The sequence below is a fragment of the Salmo salar genome, chromosome 19 (assembly GCF_965601325.2).
Source record: "Salmo salar chromosome 19, fSalSal1, whole genome shotgun sequence".
In the NCBI taxonomy this organism is placed as follows: Eukaryota; Metazoa; Chordata; class Actinopteri; order Salmoniformes; family Salmonidae; genus Salmo; species Salmo salar.
The window spans coordinates 79,527,501-79,545,423 of NC_138309.1; the positions used below are offsets into that span (position 1 = coordinate 79,527,501).

Here is a 17,923-nt window from a genome sequence, read left to right on the forward strand (position 1 = left end):
GGGGCAGTGAGGAGATATTGTAGTCTCTATAACACTGTCTGACATAGTGGGTGTATTGTTGTGTGTCAGCTTCAGTCCTACCTGTGCTCTAGAGGGAGTGGTGGGAGACTTCCGCTGTAACGCCTGCAAGCCCGGCTATGAGGGGCGCTACTGTGAGAGGTAAGAGAGAGTATTACAGGGTCACCTGTTGGATGTCAAGTGTTTCATTAGATACCACCAATACAGCTCTAAGATAACCATTTTATTTTCTCTCTATCTGTTTATTTCTTTCTCTCTCTCCCTCCCTCTCTTCCTCTATCTCTCTATTCCATTATTTCTCCCTCTCACTGTTTCTTTGCCCCCCCCTCCCTTCCCCCGCCTCTCTCTCCCCCTCTCTCAGGTGTGCAGTGGGTTACTATGGGAACCCGTCAGCTTTAAGTGGGAAGTGTGAAGAGTGTCGGTGTAGTACTGCAGGTTCTCTCCATCCAGCGTGTGACTCTCTGACGGGCCAGTGTGAATGTAAAGCCGGGGTCAGGGGACACCTGTGTGACCAGTGCGAGGCGAGACACGTCCTGGACGGGGACCAGTGTGTCTGTGAGAATCCTACTCTTTGATTTGTGCAGGACTTAGCATTATATGGACATACAGTGCATTTGGAAAATATACAGACCCTTCCCTTTTTCCACATTTCTTACCTTACAGCCATATTCTAAAAGGGATTAAATAAATGTATTTCCTCATCAATCTACACACAATAACCCATAATGTCTAAGCAAAAACAGGTTTTTAGAAATGTCTAAAAATGAAACAACCTTATTTACATAAGTATTCAGACCCTTTCCTATAAGACTCCAAATTGAGCTCAGGTGCATCCTGTTTCCATTTGATAGGTTTGGTCTCTGAGCTTATTATTCATCATTAGTTAGAAAGAGACATGAGGGGAGCCGTAATGAACCTTGGGACGGGCTGAGTGCAGGAACATGTGTCAGTACTGATAAGGGGAGGAACTGTTTATGGCCCATATCACTCATCTCCCTGACTATAAATAATGATGCACTGTTTAGCGATGAGAAGGAGACTCCACTCAATGTGGGGTATGTATACTACCACGGTTGAAAAACCATGTCTTTGTCTAATGCAGCTGTATTGACCCTCTGGGAAGATTGGTTTAAGCTTTCACAGTGTCAGTTGAGTTCCTACTCTAATAATATAACCTAACACATTGATCATCCTTGAGATGTTTCTACAACTTGATTGGAGTCCACCTGTGGTAAATTCAATTGACTGGACATGATTTGGAAAGGCACACACCTGTCTATATAAGGTCCCACAGTTGACAGTGCATGTCAGAGCAAAAACCAAGCCATGAGGTCTAAAGAACTGTCCGTAGAGCTCCAAGACAGGATTGTGTCGAGGCACAGATCTGGGGAACGGTACCAAAACATTTCTGCAGCATTGAAGGTCCCCAAGAACACAGTGGCCTCCATCATTCTTAAATTGAATAATTTGGAACCGCCAAGACTCTTCCTAGAGCTGGCCACTCGGCCAAACTGAGCAATCGGGGAAGAAGGGTCATGGTCAGGGAGGTGACTAAGAACCTGATGGTCACTCTGACAGAGCTCCAGAGTTCCTCTGTGGAGATGGGAGAACCTTCCAGAAGGACAACCTTCTCTGCAGCTCTCCACCAATCAGGCCTTTCTGGTAGAGTGGCCAGACAGAAGTAACTCCTCAGTAAAAGGCACATGACAGCCCGCTTGGAGTTTGCCAAAAGACACCTAAAGGACTCTCAGACCAAGAGAAACAAGATTCTCTGGTCTGATGAATCCAAGATTGAACTCTTTGGCCTGAATGCCAAGTGTCATGTCTGGAGGACACCTGGCACAATCCCTACAATGAAGCATGGTGGTTGCAGCATCATGCTGTGGGGATGTTTTTCAGCGGCAGGAACTGGGAGACTAGTCAGTATCAAGGGAAAGATGAACGGAGCAAGGTACAGCGAGATCCTTGATAAAAACCTCAGACTGGGGTGAATGTTCACGTTCCATCAGGACAACGACCATTCAACGCAGGAGTGGCTTCGGGACAAGTGTCTGAATGTCTATGAGTGGCCTAGCCAGAGCCCGGACTTGAACCTGATCAAACATCTCTGGAAAGACCTGAAAATAGCTGTGCAGCAACGCTCCCCATCCAACCTGACAGAGCTTGAGACAATCTGCAGAGAAGAATGGGAGAAACTCCCCAAACACAGGTGTGCCAAGCTTGTAGCGTCATACCCAAGAAGACTCAAGGCTGTAATCGCTGCCAAAGGTGCTTCAACAAAGCACTGAGTAAAGGGTCTGAATACTTATGTAAATGTCATATTTATTTTTAATACATTTGAAAATAAATCTAAAAACCTGTTTTTGCTTTGTCATTATGGGGTATTCTGTGTAGATTGATGAAGTGGGAAAGAAAATGATTTAATCAATTTTAGAATAAGGCTATAACGTAACCAAATGTGGAAAATGTCATGGGGTCTGAATACTTTTTGAATGCACTGTACTTAGACGCTTATAAAGGCATGTCTGCACACACGTACATGCACTCACAATCACGTGCTCACTCACTCACAGACACACACACACACACTCTCTCACACACACACACACACACACACACACACACACACACACACACACACACACACACACACACACACACACACACACACACACACACACACACACACAAACAACTGCAACTTTAGAATATGTCCTTCCGCTCCCCCCTCCCCTCAGTGTGTGATGATGAGTGTACCAGGGTGCTCCTGGATGACCTGGATGCAGTAGAGCGCTCTTTCCTGTCTGTCAACCTGACCGGGGTCATCCTGTCACCCTACAGCACACTGGTCAACTTGGAGAACGACACGCGAGAGGTCAAGGTAAAAGAGGAGTCATATTATACCTCTCTGTCCAGTAGGTTTTGAACTCGTCTTTTGAATCCCCTGTCTCCTGCCTTGTCTTAAGTTAAGAAGTACTCAGTACACATTCACGTGTAAAACACGTATGTCGTCATTTCTCTCCTAGAGTCTGATGTCTTCGTATAGGAGCCCAGCCTATCACCTGACCAGGGATGAGGAGGACATGACAAACCTCACCCAGGACATAGACGGACTGCTACAGAAGGCTATGGGTGTGTCTGCTGATGGAGAGGAAGTGGCCCGGTCCATAGAGAACAGCGTTACCCAGGGGGCCGAGCTTCTGGAGTACATCAACACCATTCAGACTGCTATACAAGGTGCTGCCACAGGACATTATGCTATATGAAAATGGTTCCATTGCTAATGGGGTCAAAAATGATCCTTGTTTCCTTGTTGATGCTGCCTACTGTTTTCATTTATGTTTACAAAAGCTGCTAACCTGTAAGCCCTACCCTCTCTGTGATTGGCTCAGCCCTGGCGGAGCAAGCTGGCCGTCTAAACAGGACAGACAACGTGGAGATGAACGAGGCGAAGAGCAGACGGCTAATGAAGCAGGTGGCAGCCATGTTGGAAACAATCAGAGTGGTCGACTTAGCACAGGCCAACGCCAGCGTCTCTACAGAACTCAGGTTGGTTAGCCATATAAGGTGGCGATTTTGTGTAGGCTACCCTTTCTGGATTCAGTCCCATACAACCACCAGCTATCTGCACTCAGAAGTGTTAATACCACTTAACTAGAAAAGCTCTGTAGGGTCTAAGTAACACTGTTCCTTGTTATACTACAGTGATTGAGTGTACTGTAACACTGCTCTGGGCTCTACTGGTCTAGTGAAGTTGTATTAGAGTGTAGTTATAGTAGTACTATAGTACATGAATGTGTATAGCTGACTAACCCTCCTGTGTTATGTGTGTACTATAGTTGAAGTGACTGTAGTGTAGTGTATTCTAACCCTCCTGTGTGTTATGTGTGTACTATAGTTGAAGTGTAGTGTATTCTAACCCTCCTGTGTGTTATGTGAACTGCAGGGCTGCCGAGGCTCTCCTCCAGAGGGTGCAGAAGGACCTCCAGGTGCCCCAGGGAGTGACAGAGTTCCAGACCCTCAACATCTCCAGCAGTCTGACCCAACACCAGCAGAAGCTAGTGGGCGCCCAGGCCCTTCTGAACACTGCCAGGGAGAACAACAACCACACACACACCCTGCTGGACAGCATCAACACCAATCTGCCACAGTACCAGGTCAGGACACTCACATTACTCAAGTACTTTACATGTAGTACAGTTTGTCATTACTGTTGACATGTGGCGAAGACCAAATCATATCTTGTCATTTTTAGTCACATATAAGCATATAAATGTCAAATGTAGGTTGGTGAAGTAAATGTATTTAAAATTTCACTCATTTTCAAACATCTTAGCTACAGAGAGGCTATACAGTTTTCCAATTGAAGTATTTAGACTGTGTTGTCTCTGCGTGTGTGTAGGGTCTGAAGCAGAATGTGAGCCGGCTGAACCAGACAGCAGAAACCCAGCTGGAGGAGACTCAGGACATCCTGGCTGATGCTGTCATTCTAGCAGAGAACATGGGCAACATCACCTCTGTAAGTCAAACCATAACGCCGTATTACCACCATATCCATGTCAAATACATGTGTTGTGCGTCAGAATCAATAACTTTATTTGTTGATTTAAACTTTATATTTCAAGGTCAGTAGAGGTTAGTAGAGGTCAGTAGAGGTTAGTAGAGGTTAGTAGAGGTCAGTAGAGGTTAGTAGAGGTCAGTAGAGGTTAGTAGGGGTCAGTAGAGGTCAGTAGAGGTCAGTAGAGGTTAGTAGAGATCAGTAGAGGTTAGTAGAGTTCATTAGAGGTTAGTAGAGTTCATTAGAGGTCAGTAGAGGTCAGTAGAGATTAGTAGAGGTCAGTAGAGGTTAGTAGAGGTCATTAGAGGTTAGTAGAGTTCATTAGAGGTCAGTAGAGGTCGGTAGAGGTTGGTAGAGGTCAGTAGAGGTCAGTAGAGGTCAGTAGAGGTTAGTAGAGGTCAGTAGAGGTCAGTAGAGGTCAGTAGAGCTGGGTAGAGTTCATTAGAGGTTAGTAGAGTTCATTAGAGTTCATTAGAGGTCAGTAGAGGTTAGTAGAGGTCAGTAGAGGTCAGTAGAGGTCATTAGAGGTCATTAGAGGTCATTAGAGGTCAGTAGAGGTCAGTAGAGGTTAGTAGAGGTTAGTAGAGGTCAGTAGAGGTCAGTAGAGGTTAGTAGAGGTCCGTAGAGGTCAGTAGAGGTCAGTAGCGGTCAGTAGAGGTCAGTAGCGATTGTACACATTTTTTAGGAAACCTGGCCAGTGTAAAAAATATATAAATCATTTTGGTACATGCAGTTTATCTAACAGAATCTGAGTCCATTCTAACTGTTTATTTTGGTTATATGCGACTTGTAAAGCAGCTGGAGGGGGCCAAGGAACAGCTGGAGCAATGGAACCCCATGTTGAGGAAGCATGTGGATGCTCTGGTGATGGAGCTGAGGAAGCAAGAGGCTCTGGAGCTGGTCTACAAGGCTGAGGACCACGCCCAAGAACTTAGCAAGAAGGCCCAGGCTCTGCAGAGGTGTGTGTGTGTGCCGGCGGGCTGGTGTGTGTGTGTGTGCCGGCGGGCAGGCGGGCGGTCTGGTGTGTGTGTGTGTGTGCCGGCGGGCGGTCTGGGGTGTGTGTGTGTGCCGGCGGGCGGTCTGGTGTGTGTGCGTGTAAACTTCTACATATATACCCTTTCAAAGGCGTTTTATGGGTATTTCAAAATCCCTCGTCATCACAAACATTAGGCGCTTGAAATAGGACTAACTATCTATATGTAGTACATCGGCCTCACCTCGTCTTCCTGTATGTAGCTCTCTAGCGGAGGTGATGAATACCACTCTGAAAGCCACCAGTGCAGCGCATGCCAACTCCAACATCAGAGTTAACATCCAGCCTGCAGAGGAGATGGCTGACCGAGCCATCCTGACTGCTGCTATGGCCCTCAACATGGTGAGTCGCCGCTCATTTAGTGTCCCTTCACTATTAATATCAGAACATGGAATAACTAGACTGGTCCCAGATCTGTTTGGGCTGTCCTGCCAACTCCTATGACAGCACAAACAGATCTGGGACCAGGCTAGAGAACTACTCTACTCAAATCAAACTTTATTTGTCACATGTGCCAAATACAACAAGTGTAGACCTTACTGTGAAATGCCCTTAACCAACAGTGCAGTTCAAGAAAGAGTTAAGAAAATATTGACCAAATATACTAAAGTAAAAAAATTCTAAAATGTAACACAATAAAATAACAATAACAAGGCTATATACAGGGGTACCGGTACAGAGTCAATGTGCGGGTGTACAGGTTAGTTGAGGTAATTTGTACATGTAGGTAGGGGTAAAGTGACTATGCATAGATAACAAACAGCGAGTAGCAGCAGTGTACAAAAGAAAGGAGGGAGGGGGGTGGGTCAATGTAAATAGTCCGGTGGCCATTTGATTAATTGTTCAGCAGTCTTATGGCTTGGAGGTAGAAGCTGTTAAGGAGCCTTTTGGTCCTAGACTTGGCGCTCCGGTACCGCTTGCCGTGCGGTAGCAGAGAGAACAGTCTATAACTTGGGTGACTGGAGTCTTTGGCCATTTTGTTTTTTTACTACACTGGATATGCAGTGTGCTGTGGGTCAGAAACCTGCAAACTATAGTAGTACCATAAATAACTGTCTCTCTCTCTCTGTGTGTGTGTGTGTGTGTGTGTGTGTGTGTGTGTGTGTGTGTGTGTGTGTGTGTGTGTGTGTGTGTGTGTGTGTGTGTGTGTGTGTGTGTGTTGACTGTAGACGGTCCAGCAAGAGGTGTCACTTACTGATCTGGGATCTGAGGCTGTGCAGCGTAGTGCTAAGATACTGGCTGAGAGTCTGGCCCTGAACAACAGCACTGTGGGTGAGTTGGAGCACACACACACACACACACACACACACACACACACACACACACACACACACACACACACACACACACACACACACACACACACACACACACACACACAGTCTACCTATTCGTCTTGTACCCAACTAACCCATTCAGTGCCATTCAAAACCTATTTTCTCTCACCCCTAAACCTAACCCGTACCCTTACCCTAACCCGAAAACCTATTTTCTCAAACCCCTAACCCGTACCCTTATCCTAACCCGAAAACCTATTTTCTCTAACCCCTAACCCTTACCCTTACCCTAACCCGAAAACCTATTTTCTCTAACCCCTAACCTTTACCCTTACCATAACCCGAAAACCTATTTTCTCTAAACCCTAAACCTAAACCGTACCCGTACCCTTAGCCTAACCCGAAATCCTATTTTCTCTAACCCCTAAACCTAACCCGTACCCGTACCCTAACCCGAAAACCTAACCTTAACCCAAATTCTAAACCTAACCTTAACCCTAATTCTAAACCTAACCTTAACCCTAACTCTACACCTAACCTTGACCCTAACTCTAAACCTAACCTTAACCCTAACTCGTACCCTAACCCAAAAACCTAACCTTAAGCCTAACTCTAAACTTAACCCGTACCCTTACACTAACCCGAAAACCTAACCTAACTCTAAACCTAACCTAACCCGTACCCTATCCCTAGCTCCTAACCCTAAAACTAACCCTAGCTCCTAACCTTAACCCTTAACCTAATTCTAACCATAACACTAATTCTTAACCCTAAACCCCCTAGAAATAGCATTTGACCTTGTGTCCCCAGTTGGTCAAATTTTTGTTTGTTTACTATTCTTGTGGGGACTTCTGGTCCACACAATAATAGTTAAACACGTCCACACACACACACACACACACACACACACACACACACACACACACACACACACACACACACACACACACACACACACACACACACACACACACACACACACACACACACTAAAGTGCATTCGGAAAGTATTCAGACCCCTTGACTTTATCCACATTTTGTCACGTTTCAGCCTTATTCTAAAATGGGTTCAATAGTTTTTCCCCCCTCATCCATCTACACAGAATACCCATAATGACAAAGACAGGTTTTTAGACAAGTTTTGCATCATTGTCCTGTTGGAAGGTGAACCTTCGCCCCAGTCTGATGTCCTGAGCGCTCTGGGGCAGGTTTTCATCAAGGATCTCTCTATACTTTACTCCATTCATCTTTGCCTCAATCCTGACTAGTCTCCCAGTCCCTGCCGCTGAAAAACATCCCCACAGCATGATGCTGCCAACACCATGCTTCACCGTAGGGATGATGCCAGGTTTCCTCCAGATGTGATGCTTGGCATTCAGGTTAAAGAGTTGAATCTTGGTTTCATCAGACCAAAGAATCTTGTTTCTCATAGTCTGAGAGTCCTTTAGGTGCCTTTTGTCAAACTCCAAGCGGGCTGTCATGTGCCTTTTACTGAGGAGTGTCTTCTGTCTGGCCACTTTGCCATAAAGGCCTGATTGGTGGAGTGCTGCATAGATGGTTATCCTTCTGGAAGGTTCTCCCATCTCTACAGAGGAACTCTAGCTCTGTCAGAGTGACCATCAGGTTCTTAGTCACCTCCCTGACCATGACCCTTCTTCCCCGATTGCTCAGTTTGCCCGGGTGGCCAGCTCTAGGAAGAGTCTTGGTGGTTCCAAACTTCTTCCATTTAAGAATGATGGAGGCCACTGTGTTCTTGGGGACCTTCAATGCTGCAGAAATGTTTTGGTACCCTTCCCCAGATCTGTGCCTCGACACAATCATGTCTCGGAGCTCTACGGACAATTCCTTCGACCTCATGGCTTGGTTTTTGCTCTGACATGTACTGTCAACTGTGGGACCTTATATAGACAGGTGTGTGCCTTTCCAAATCATGCCCAATCAATTGAATTTACCACAGGTGGACTCCGATCAAGTTGTAGAAACATCTCGAGGATGATCAATGGAAACTCAATTTCGAGTCTCATAGCAAAGGGTCTAAATATTTGTTAAAATAACGTATTTCTGTTTTCAATTTGTATACATTTGTAAACATTTCGAAAAACCTGTTTTCACTTTGTCATTATGGGGTATTGTGTGAGATTGATGACATTTTTTTAATTCCTTTTAGAATAAGGCTGTAACGTAACAAAATGTGGAAAGGGTTAAGGGGTTTAAATCTTTTCCGAATGCACTGTATTGTAGTAAAAGTGACATGTCTCTGTCTCTTCTAGGTCTCCTCGCTAACATCAGTGATGTGACAGACAGAATGGCCTTGTTGATAAACAACCTCCATAACACCAGCAGACTGATCCCAGAGCCAGCCTTCCTGCTCCATAGCCTGCCCAACGGTGAGTGCTACTGACAACTGATGCCCTAATAATTGTCCTTTTATGTGTCATTTCTCCTACATCACACTCTAGTACTTTCATGATCTCTTCCCTGTGTTAAGTCATAAAAACAACATTCAACAAGTCAAAAATGCTACATTAAAACCAACAATAACACAATGTTGTACTTTACAACTTTCTGAGCTGTTTTTTCTCACTTGAAAAATGTCTGAAAATAGTAGATATCAACTAATGATTATCACATAAGTCATATATTGAACACTTCATCATAGACTCAAAGACACCCTAAACAGTGGGAAAACAGAGAACAGCATGGAATGTGGTACCTCAGTACATCACTCACATTGACTGTGCTGCCCCCTGTAGGCACCAGTGAGCAGGTGCTGGAGGCCAAGGAGCAGGCTGCCATGGCCAACTCCTCCCTGCAGAGGGCACTGGAGCGCTTGGAGGAGCTCAGGGTCAGACTGGAGGAGTCCAGCAAGGCAGTGGCCCAGGCCAAACACAGCGTCTCCAACACCAACCAGCTGTTCTCTGACTCACACTCCACCGGTGAGGCCAACATATTATTCTGACAACCAAATATGGCTCTAGCTAGATTATAGCTAGCAACTTTGTCATGCCAGTGTTTTCTACAGTGTTTTCCACCTTTGCTTCCACCCTTTCCACAATAAAGCCAGAATCCAGAGTTGAAACAGTAACAAAGCAAAAACCCGCCTCTATTTTGGTAAAAATCTGAAGGAGGGGGCTTGAGAAAGGTAACCCCAGGTCAAATTCATAGACAGAGCTATGGATGCAAGGACTGACCATCCATGATATACAGTGTTTGTTTACATTTATAAATGTTGTTCACAAACATTGGAGTAAAACAGGCTGATAGTTAGCGATCTGATGGGGTGTGACAGTTGAACTAAGCTCAGGAAGTATTTACAAGTTATATTCTTAAAGATTCAATGGGTTTATAATCATTCATTTATAAGTCCAAAAATTGATGTAGCATCTAAGGACTCTTTCAACCACACCACATTAGAAGCCAAGTAGTGTCCCAAATACCTGTTTAATGTTAGTCAAATGTTATTACCATGTTATCGTGACATATCAATGACAGGCTCATTTCTAGAGATATTATGTGACTGACATAGATGAGTAAGATGCCATTAGCATTACTAACCTGTCCTATCTGTTGTCCCTCTCAGCTAGGACAGCTGAGTCTAAGCTGAAGGAGGCAGAGAGTCGTACCGAGAGGCTGTATGACCGTCTTAAACCCCTGAAGACCCTGGGGGAAAACCTGAGCAGAAACCTGTCTGAGATCAGAGAGATGATCAACCAGGCCCGCAAACAGGCTGCCTCGGTTAGTCACTGCTGCTGGACTACACACACACACACACACAGACACACACGCACACACAGACACACACAAACACACACACACACACACACACACACACACACACACACACACACACACACACACACACTGTACAACAGGGATCATCAACTAGAGGAGCGGGTCATACATTTGATTACAATCACGTGTCTCAGATTTCCAAAATTACAATCACGTGTCTCAGATTTCCAAAATTACAATCACTTGGCGCTGATTTCCAAAATTACAATCACTTGTCTCAGATTTCCAAAATTACAATCACGTGTCTCAGATTTCCAAAATTACAATCACTTGGCGCTGATTTCCAAAATTACAATCACTTGTCTCAGATTTCCAAAATTACAATCACTTGGCGCTGATTTCCAAAATTACAATCACGTGTCTCAGATTTCCAAAATTACAATCACTTGGCGCTGATTTCCAAAATTACAATCTTGTGTCTCAGATTTCCAAAATTACAATCACGTGTCTCAGATTTCCAAAATTACAATCACTTGGCGCTGATTTCCAAAATTACAATCACTTGTCTCAGATTTCCAAAATTACAATCACTTGGCGCTGATTTCCAAAATTACAATCACGTGTCTCAGATTTCCAAAATTACAATCACTTGGCGCTGATTTCCAAAATTACAATCTTGTGTCTCAGATTTCCAAAATTACAATCACTTGTCTCAGATTTCCAAAATTACAATCACTTGTCTCAGATTTCCAAAATTACAATCACGTGTCTCAGATTTCCAAAATTACAATCACTTGGCGCTGATTTCCAAAATTACAATCACTTGTCTCAGATTTCCAAAATTACAATCACTTGGCGCTGATTTCCAAAATTACAATCACTTGTCTCAGATTTCCAAAATTACAATCACTTGGCGCTGATTTCCAAAATTACAATCACTTGTCTCAGATTTCCAAAATTACAATCACTTGGCGCTGATTTCCAAAATTACAATCACGTGTCTCAGATTTCCAAAATTACAATCACTTGGAGCTGATTTCCTGGTGTCCAACTATTTGGTTTTTGCTCAGAAAACTTGGGGTGGCCAAATAGAACCACCCGCGGGCCCCCAGTTGGGAACCCTGCTGTACATGGAACCCTGCTGTACATGGACCAACACACTCTGTCCTCAACTGACATACTAATATTGTCCTTTTCTGGCCTGTACAGATCAAGGTGTCAGTGCTGGCAGACAAAGACTGTGTGAGGGCCTACAAGCCTGAGATGTCCTCCAGTAACTTCAACACTCTAACTATGACCGTCAAGACCAGCGAGCCTGACAACCTGCTCTTCTATCTGGGCAGCAGCTCCAGCGTAAGTTACCACCGAAAGTACCTCGTAATGATTACCCATAAGTCTGTTTTAAACTAAATAATCTACATTCAACCAGAGAGGTATAAATAATCTATAGACCATCTATAAACTACCCTTTATAAACTCTTTATAACATGTACGTCAATGTTACCGCTATAACTACATGTGTAAAGTAACACTTTTTGGTTACAACATGATTCCATATGTGTTATTTCATATTTTTGATGTCTTCGCTATTGTTGTACAATGTAGAAAATAGTACAAATAAAGAAAAACCTTTGAATGAGTAGGTGTGTCCAAACTTTTGACTGGTACTGTATATCAGGTGGACTTCATGGCGGTGGAGATGCATCATGGCAAGGTGGGGTTCTTGTGGGATGTGGGTTCAGGCCACGCCAAACTGGAGTACCCCGACATCCAGATCAACAACAACAAGTGGCACCGCATCAACGCCACCCGCTTTGGGAAGCACGGCACGCTGTCAGTCCACCAGCTGGAGTCAGACCCCCTGCCCGCGGTCAAGACCACCTCACCACGCTCTGCTACGGTCCTGGATGTCAACAACTTTACCCTGATATTTGTTGGCGGACTGGGAGGCCAGATCAAGGTACAGTCCCACCTGGCTGGGTCATTTTCACTCAGACATGGTTCTAGCCACCAGCTTGGGTCCTTGAGAGCTTGAACTGGTTCAATTCAAGTTAAATCCATAGCCGTGGGAAAAATCACTATAAAGAAAGATTTACTAGTCCTGTATTAGTGGACCAGTATAGACCGATATAGCCCCCCTCGACAAAATGTTCTTAGCACCGTTACACCATTGGTGAAAAACATCGCTGCATCCTCACCCCCAAACATCTTCCCGTACCTATGGTTACGTCAACAACACGTATCATTCTGTATTCTCCACCAATAAAACAAAAAAAAAACATTCAAGTCACTTGACACAAAATTACAAAGGACATGCAAAGCACTGAGATAATCTGAAACCATTTATTCAATCTCTTTTACACAGAAGTCCTCCGCGGTGAAGATGACCCAGTTCAAGGGCTGTATGGGGGAGGCGTCGCTCAACGAGAAGAACATCGGGCTGTGGAACTACGCCGAGAGGGAGGGCCAGTGTCGCGGATGCTTCATGAGTCCGCAGACGGAGGAGACGTCCTTCCACTTTGATGGCAGTGGCTACTCAGTTGTAGAGAAACCCCTCCGCTCCACCTCCACCTCCATCGTACTGCTGTTCAAGACCCTCTCCCCCAACGGCCTGCTGCTCTACCTGGCCTCCAACGGCACGGTACGCCCCCTACTGACCCACAAACACACTACAACCACACTGAACAGTCTGTATTTGTTTTCTAGATGTACATATTGTAGTGGAAAGCTATCATCCTCTGCTGTGGCAAGTCAAATTACCCTCTGGGGACAATAAAGATTGACTAATGTGTTTATTTGTTATTTCAGAGGGACTTCCTGTCCATTGAGCTGGTGGAGGGCCAAGTGCGTCTAACCTTTGAACTTGGCTCTGGTCCTCTGACCCTCTCCTCCAACAAAGCCTATAACACTGGCAGCTGGTACAAGATCACCCTGCAGAGGAACAAACGCAAAGGTCATAGGTCATAGGCTATAGGCTCAGAGTTATATAGGGTATAGTCGGGCAACCATAATTTTCGGGGTCACAGTCAACTTTTTTTCCCCTGGAGCTTTATTGATACTGTGTATATCCCTATTGTTTTGTAGTGGTTGTCCTGGTATAATGCCTACAGTATGTATGTAATGCAGACCTGGGTTCAAATACTATTTCAAATATCTCAATTACTTTCACATACATTCAAACTAAGTATTCAGATATATTTTATTTGAAAAGACAAGTAGTTGAATATTGTAGTGTATTTCGAAATACACGTGGAAAGTATTTGAAAATACTCAAATACACTCCCATCCATTTAACCCAGGTATTTGAAATAAGTATTTGAAAATAATCTCAAACACAATTTGGTAGACTATTTTGTTTTTACAAATAACGATTCAAAAACTCAAATAAAAGCACATGTTTTGGGCACGGCTGTGTATTTGAAAATACTCAAATACACAGAAAAAAATATTTTAAATAAGCAGATACTTAAATATCCATGTATTTGCTCCCAGGTCTGATGTAAAGTAAACTGTTGTATTTCTTTCCATCCTCCCAGCTTATATATCGGTGATGGCTGCAGACAACTCATCAGACAAAGAGATTATAGAGGCACAGTCTCCTGGGTCTGCCTCTGACCTCAACCGCTCTGACCTGGACCCAATCTACATCGGGGGACTGCCCATGTCTCGACCTATCAGGTACTGGAACTACTTTGGCGCATACTTCACCTACCTGCTAAATACTCCTAGTTGATATGCAATTGTATTGCTGTGATTCATATATTTTTGGTGTAGCTTCTTAGGGTTACTGTATGGTTCTCAGTCTAAACAGTTTGCACATATATTATCATGAAATTTAGTGATGTTTTTGTTCGTTTTGGTGTTGGGTAGCATTCAGCAGGGTATTTTTCGGCTGTTTGAGCACCTACATTTTTTTCTTGAGGCTTGTTGAGGTTCGGTAGCCAATGTCTATGCCCCTTTGTCAGTGATTGGTCAACAGTAAGGATTCTTCAATTAAGTGTATGTTGTCATTCAATGACAAACGACTAGTTTTCATGCACATTTTTTCACTTGAGAAATACTGCACCAGACATCTTAGTTAGATGTAAGACCTCGGCAAAAACGTAAAAGTGAATTAAACATTTCTTGAGTTATCTTAGATTAATTCAGACTATTTTGAGGAAGTGTACTTGTTGCTACAGCGTCTCAAGCAGGACAAACAGTAATATTGCCGCTTTTAAGGGAGTATGCAAGGCACAGACGTTCACTTTGCCTAGCCAAGTTCTGCTAGGATCAAAGCTCGTATGCGGATGCCTTTAGCCTTCTGCCTAATCTCAATATTGAGCTTAGTGTTTGAATTGTTGTATTATTATTTCTTTCTACATTAAGTAAATTAACATAAAGTAAATTGTGAATTGAATTCGCTTTGCAGGAGACAAGTAGTAGCACGGTCCTATGTGGGCTGCATCAAAAACATGGAGATCGCCCGCTCCAACTTTGACCTTCTCCGTGACTCCTATGGTGTCAAGAAAGGCTGTGTGTTAGAGGTAAGAAAGGCTGTGTGTTAGAGGAAAGAAAGGCTGTGTGTTAGAGGCTAGAAAGGCTGTGTGTTAGAGGCTAGAAAGGCTGTGTGTTAGAGGCTAGAAAGGCTGCGTGTTAGAGGTAAGAAAGGCTGTGTGTTAGAGGTAAGAAAGGCTGTGTGTTAGAGGCTAGAAAGGCTGTGTGTTAGAGGCTAGAAAGGCTGTGTGTTAGAGGCTAGAAAGGGTGCGTGTTAGAGGTAAGAAAGACTGTGTGTTAGAGGCTAGAAAGAGTGTGTTAGAGGCTAGAAAGGCTGCGTGTTAGAGGTAAGAAAGGCTGCGTGTTAGAGGCTAGAAAGGCTGTGTGTTAGAGGCTAGAAAGGCTATGTGTTAGAGGCTAGAAAGGCTGCGTGTTAGAGGTAAGAAAGGGTGTGTGTTAGAGGCTAGAAAGTCTGTGTGTTAGAGGCTAGAAAGGCTATGTGTTAGAGGCTAGAAAGGCTGCGTGTTAGAGGTAAGAAAGGCTGTGTGTTAGAGGCTAGAAAGGCTATGTGTTAGAGGCTAGAAAGGCTGCGTGTTAGAGGTAAGAAAGCCTGTGTGTTAGAGGCTAGAAAGTCTGTGTGTTAGAGGCTAGAAAGGCTATGTGTTAGAGGCTAGAGAACTGAAAGTAAAGAACCTTCATGTATTGATTTATTCCTTAATGGGCCTTCTTCTTCTCTAAACAAATGAAAGGTAGACAGGGGTATTGGGAAGAGTGAATAGTGACAGTGACTGTTGTGGCATTTGATTTTTGCTGTTGATTTCTGTAAAGAGGAAGGTGCCCAGCAGTACATGATGATGGCATATTGTTTCACAGAATAGCAAAAGACTTCCCATATTCCCGATGAGTAACAGCCTCGCTCTGTAAACTGGTCATACTGTATACCCATTGCAAGACCCACTGGTTGATGCTTATTTATAAAACCATCTTAGGCTTCACTCCCCCCTATCTGAGATATCTACTGTAGAACTCATCCTCCACATACAACACCCATTCTGCCAGTCACATTCTGTTAAAGGTCCCCAAAGCACACACATCCCTGGGTCACTCGTCTTTTCAGTTCGCTGCAGCTAGCGACTGAAACGAGCTGCAACAAACACTCAAACTGGACAGTTTTATCTCAATCTCTTCATTCAAAGACTCAATCATGGACACTCTTACTGACAGTTGTGGCTGCTTTGTGTGATGTATTGTTGTCTCTACCTTCTTGACCTTTGTGCTGTTGACAGTGCCCAATAATGTTTGTACCATGTTTTTGTGCTGCTACCATGTTGTGTTGTCATGTGTTGCTGCCATGTTGTTGTCATGTTGTGTTGCTACCATGCTGTGTTGTCATGTGTTGCTGCCTTGCTATGCTGTTGTCTTAGGTCTGTCTTTATGTAGTGTTGTGTTGTCTCTCTTGTCGTGATGTGTGTTTTGTCCTATATTTATATTGTATTTATTATTACTTTTTTAATCCCAGGCCCCATCCCGGCAGGAGACCTTTTGCCTTTTGGGAGGCCGTCATTGTAAATAAGAATTTGTTCTTAACTGACTTGCCTAGTTAAATAAAATAAAAAACTTGTGTATGTTCCAGCCAATCCGCAGTGTGTCTGTACTGAGAGAGGGCTATGTGGAGCTGCCATCAATGTCTCTTGGCTCCCAGGGGGAGCTGCTGGCCTCCTTCTCCACCCGCAACCACACTGGCATCATCCTGGCAGGCTTCAGCAAGGCAGGCACCCGCAAACGCAGACAGGCACGCCAGGTAAGTGTGTATCGGTGGAGACTGGTGGGAGGAGCTATAGGAGGACGGGCTCATTGGAATGGAATAAATGGAACAGAGTCAAACGTGGTTTCCAGATGTTGGATGTGTTTGATACGTTCCATTGATTCCATTCCAGCCACTAACAATGAGTCCTCTTATAGCTCCTCCCACCAGCCTCCTCTGGTGTGTATGCCCATGTTTTTCACCATAGCAGGAGTTAAGAGAGCTTTATGGTGACTGTAGCATGATTTAGTTGGAGTTCTCTAACCAAGAAAATGACTTAAGATTAGAGCGTATATTGACAGCCTTCTCTGGGTTTCCAATCAGCCCTTCCTGGCGGTCATGCTGGTGTCGGGGCACTTGGAGGTTCACGTCAACATGGTGGAGGGCGGGAGCATCCACAAGGTTGTGGTCAAATCACGCTCTGGGAGCTTCAGTGACGGACAGGAGCACTCTGTCATCCTACAGAGGAACAGGAAGTGAGTGGCTGTAACACAGATGATGATTTTATGCTGATGGATGGTTCTAAATGATAACATTCATTTGAAATGATACTCCATCAGATATTATAATACTGATGGTATGCCTAGACCTACACCTGGTTAATAAAAATATGGATATATAACAATCAACTGCCATGGGATTAAAGTCACTTTGAAATGGCCATTGATCAGCAGTAAATATTGCATATTGTACCTTTTAAGAATCATATATTCCAGTGTGGAATAATATACAGGAAGTCTTTTCCAAGGGGAATAGCACTGCAGAGTTATTACTGACACAGTCCTCTGTGTGTGTCTCATCCATCCAGGACGATGACGGTACTGGTGGATGAGGACCACCAGGAGACAGTGCGCCTGTCCTCAGAGAAAGCTTCTCTGACCCTCACCTCTCTGTACATGGGCGGCCTCCCGCCAGAAGAGGGCGCCGGACTGCTACGAACCACTTCCTCCTTCTACGGCTGCATCAGGAACCTGGCCCTGGATGCCAAGTCAGTCACATGCCCAATACACTATGAAACCATGTTT

The 17,923-nt window shown here is 44.3% G+C and overlaps 1 protein-coding gene across 3 annotated transcripts in view; it reads left to right on the top strand.

The window, feature by feature from the left end:
- LOC106579654 (laminin subunit alpha-1) overlaps positions 1-17,923 on the top strand; it is an 85,144-nt gene that overhangs the window by 63,130 nt on the left and 4,091 nt on the right. For 2 of the 3 annotated variants that reach the window (XM_014159776.3, XM_082965992.1), the window contains exons 29-50: positions 70-159; positions 380-573; positions 2,757-2,899; positions 3,045-3,255; positions 3,411-3,567; positions 3,965-4,175; positions 4,421-4,537; positions 5,372-5,535; positions 5,813-5,951; positions 6,779-6,881; positions 9,157-9,273; positions 9,640-9,822; positions 10,467-10,621; positions 11,828-11,971; positions 12,297-12,578; positions 12,984-13,259; positions 13,427-13,571; positions 14,155-14,296; positions 15,030-15,144; positions 16,728-16,895; positions 17,223-17,374; positions 17,707-17,886. In XM_014159776.3, the coding sequence (XP_014015251.2) occupies positions 70-159; positions 380-573; positions 2,757-2,899; positions 3,045-3,255; positions 3,411-3,567; positions 3,965-4,175; positions 4,421-4,537; positions 5,372-5,535; positions 5,813-5,951; positions 6,779-6,881; positions 9,157-9,273; positions 9,640-9,822; positions 10,467-10,621; positions 11,828-11,971; positions 12,297-12,578; positions 12,984-13,259; positions 13,427-13,571; positions 14,155-14,296; positions 15,030-15,144; positions 16,728-16,895; positions 17,223-17,374; positions 17,707-17,886 (3,588 nt within the window). The remainder of the gene's footprint in view (positions 1-69; positions 160-379; positions 574-2,756; positions 2,900-3,044; positions 3,256-3,410; positions 3,568-3,964; positions 4,176-4,420; positions 4,538-5,371; positions 5,536-5,812; positions 5,952-6,778; positions 6,882-9,156; positions 9,274-9,639; positions 9,823-10,466; positions 10,622-11,827; positions 11,972-12,296; positions 12,579-12,983; positions 13,260-13,426; positions 13,572-14,154; positions 14,297-15,029; positions 15,145-16,727; positions 16,896-17,222; positions 17,375-17,706; positions 17,887-17,923) is intronic. The other variant, XM_082965991.1, reaches the window with a different exon arrangement.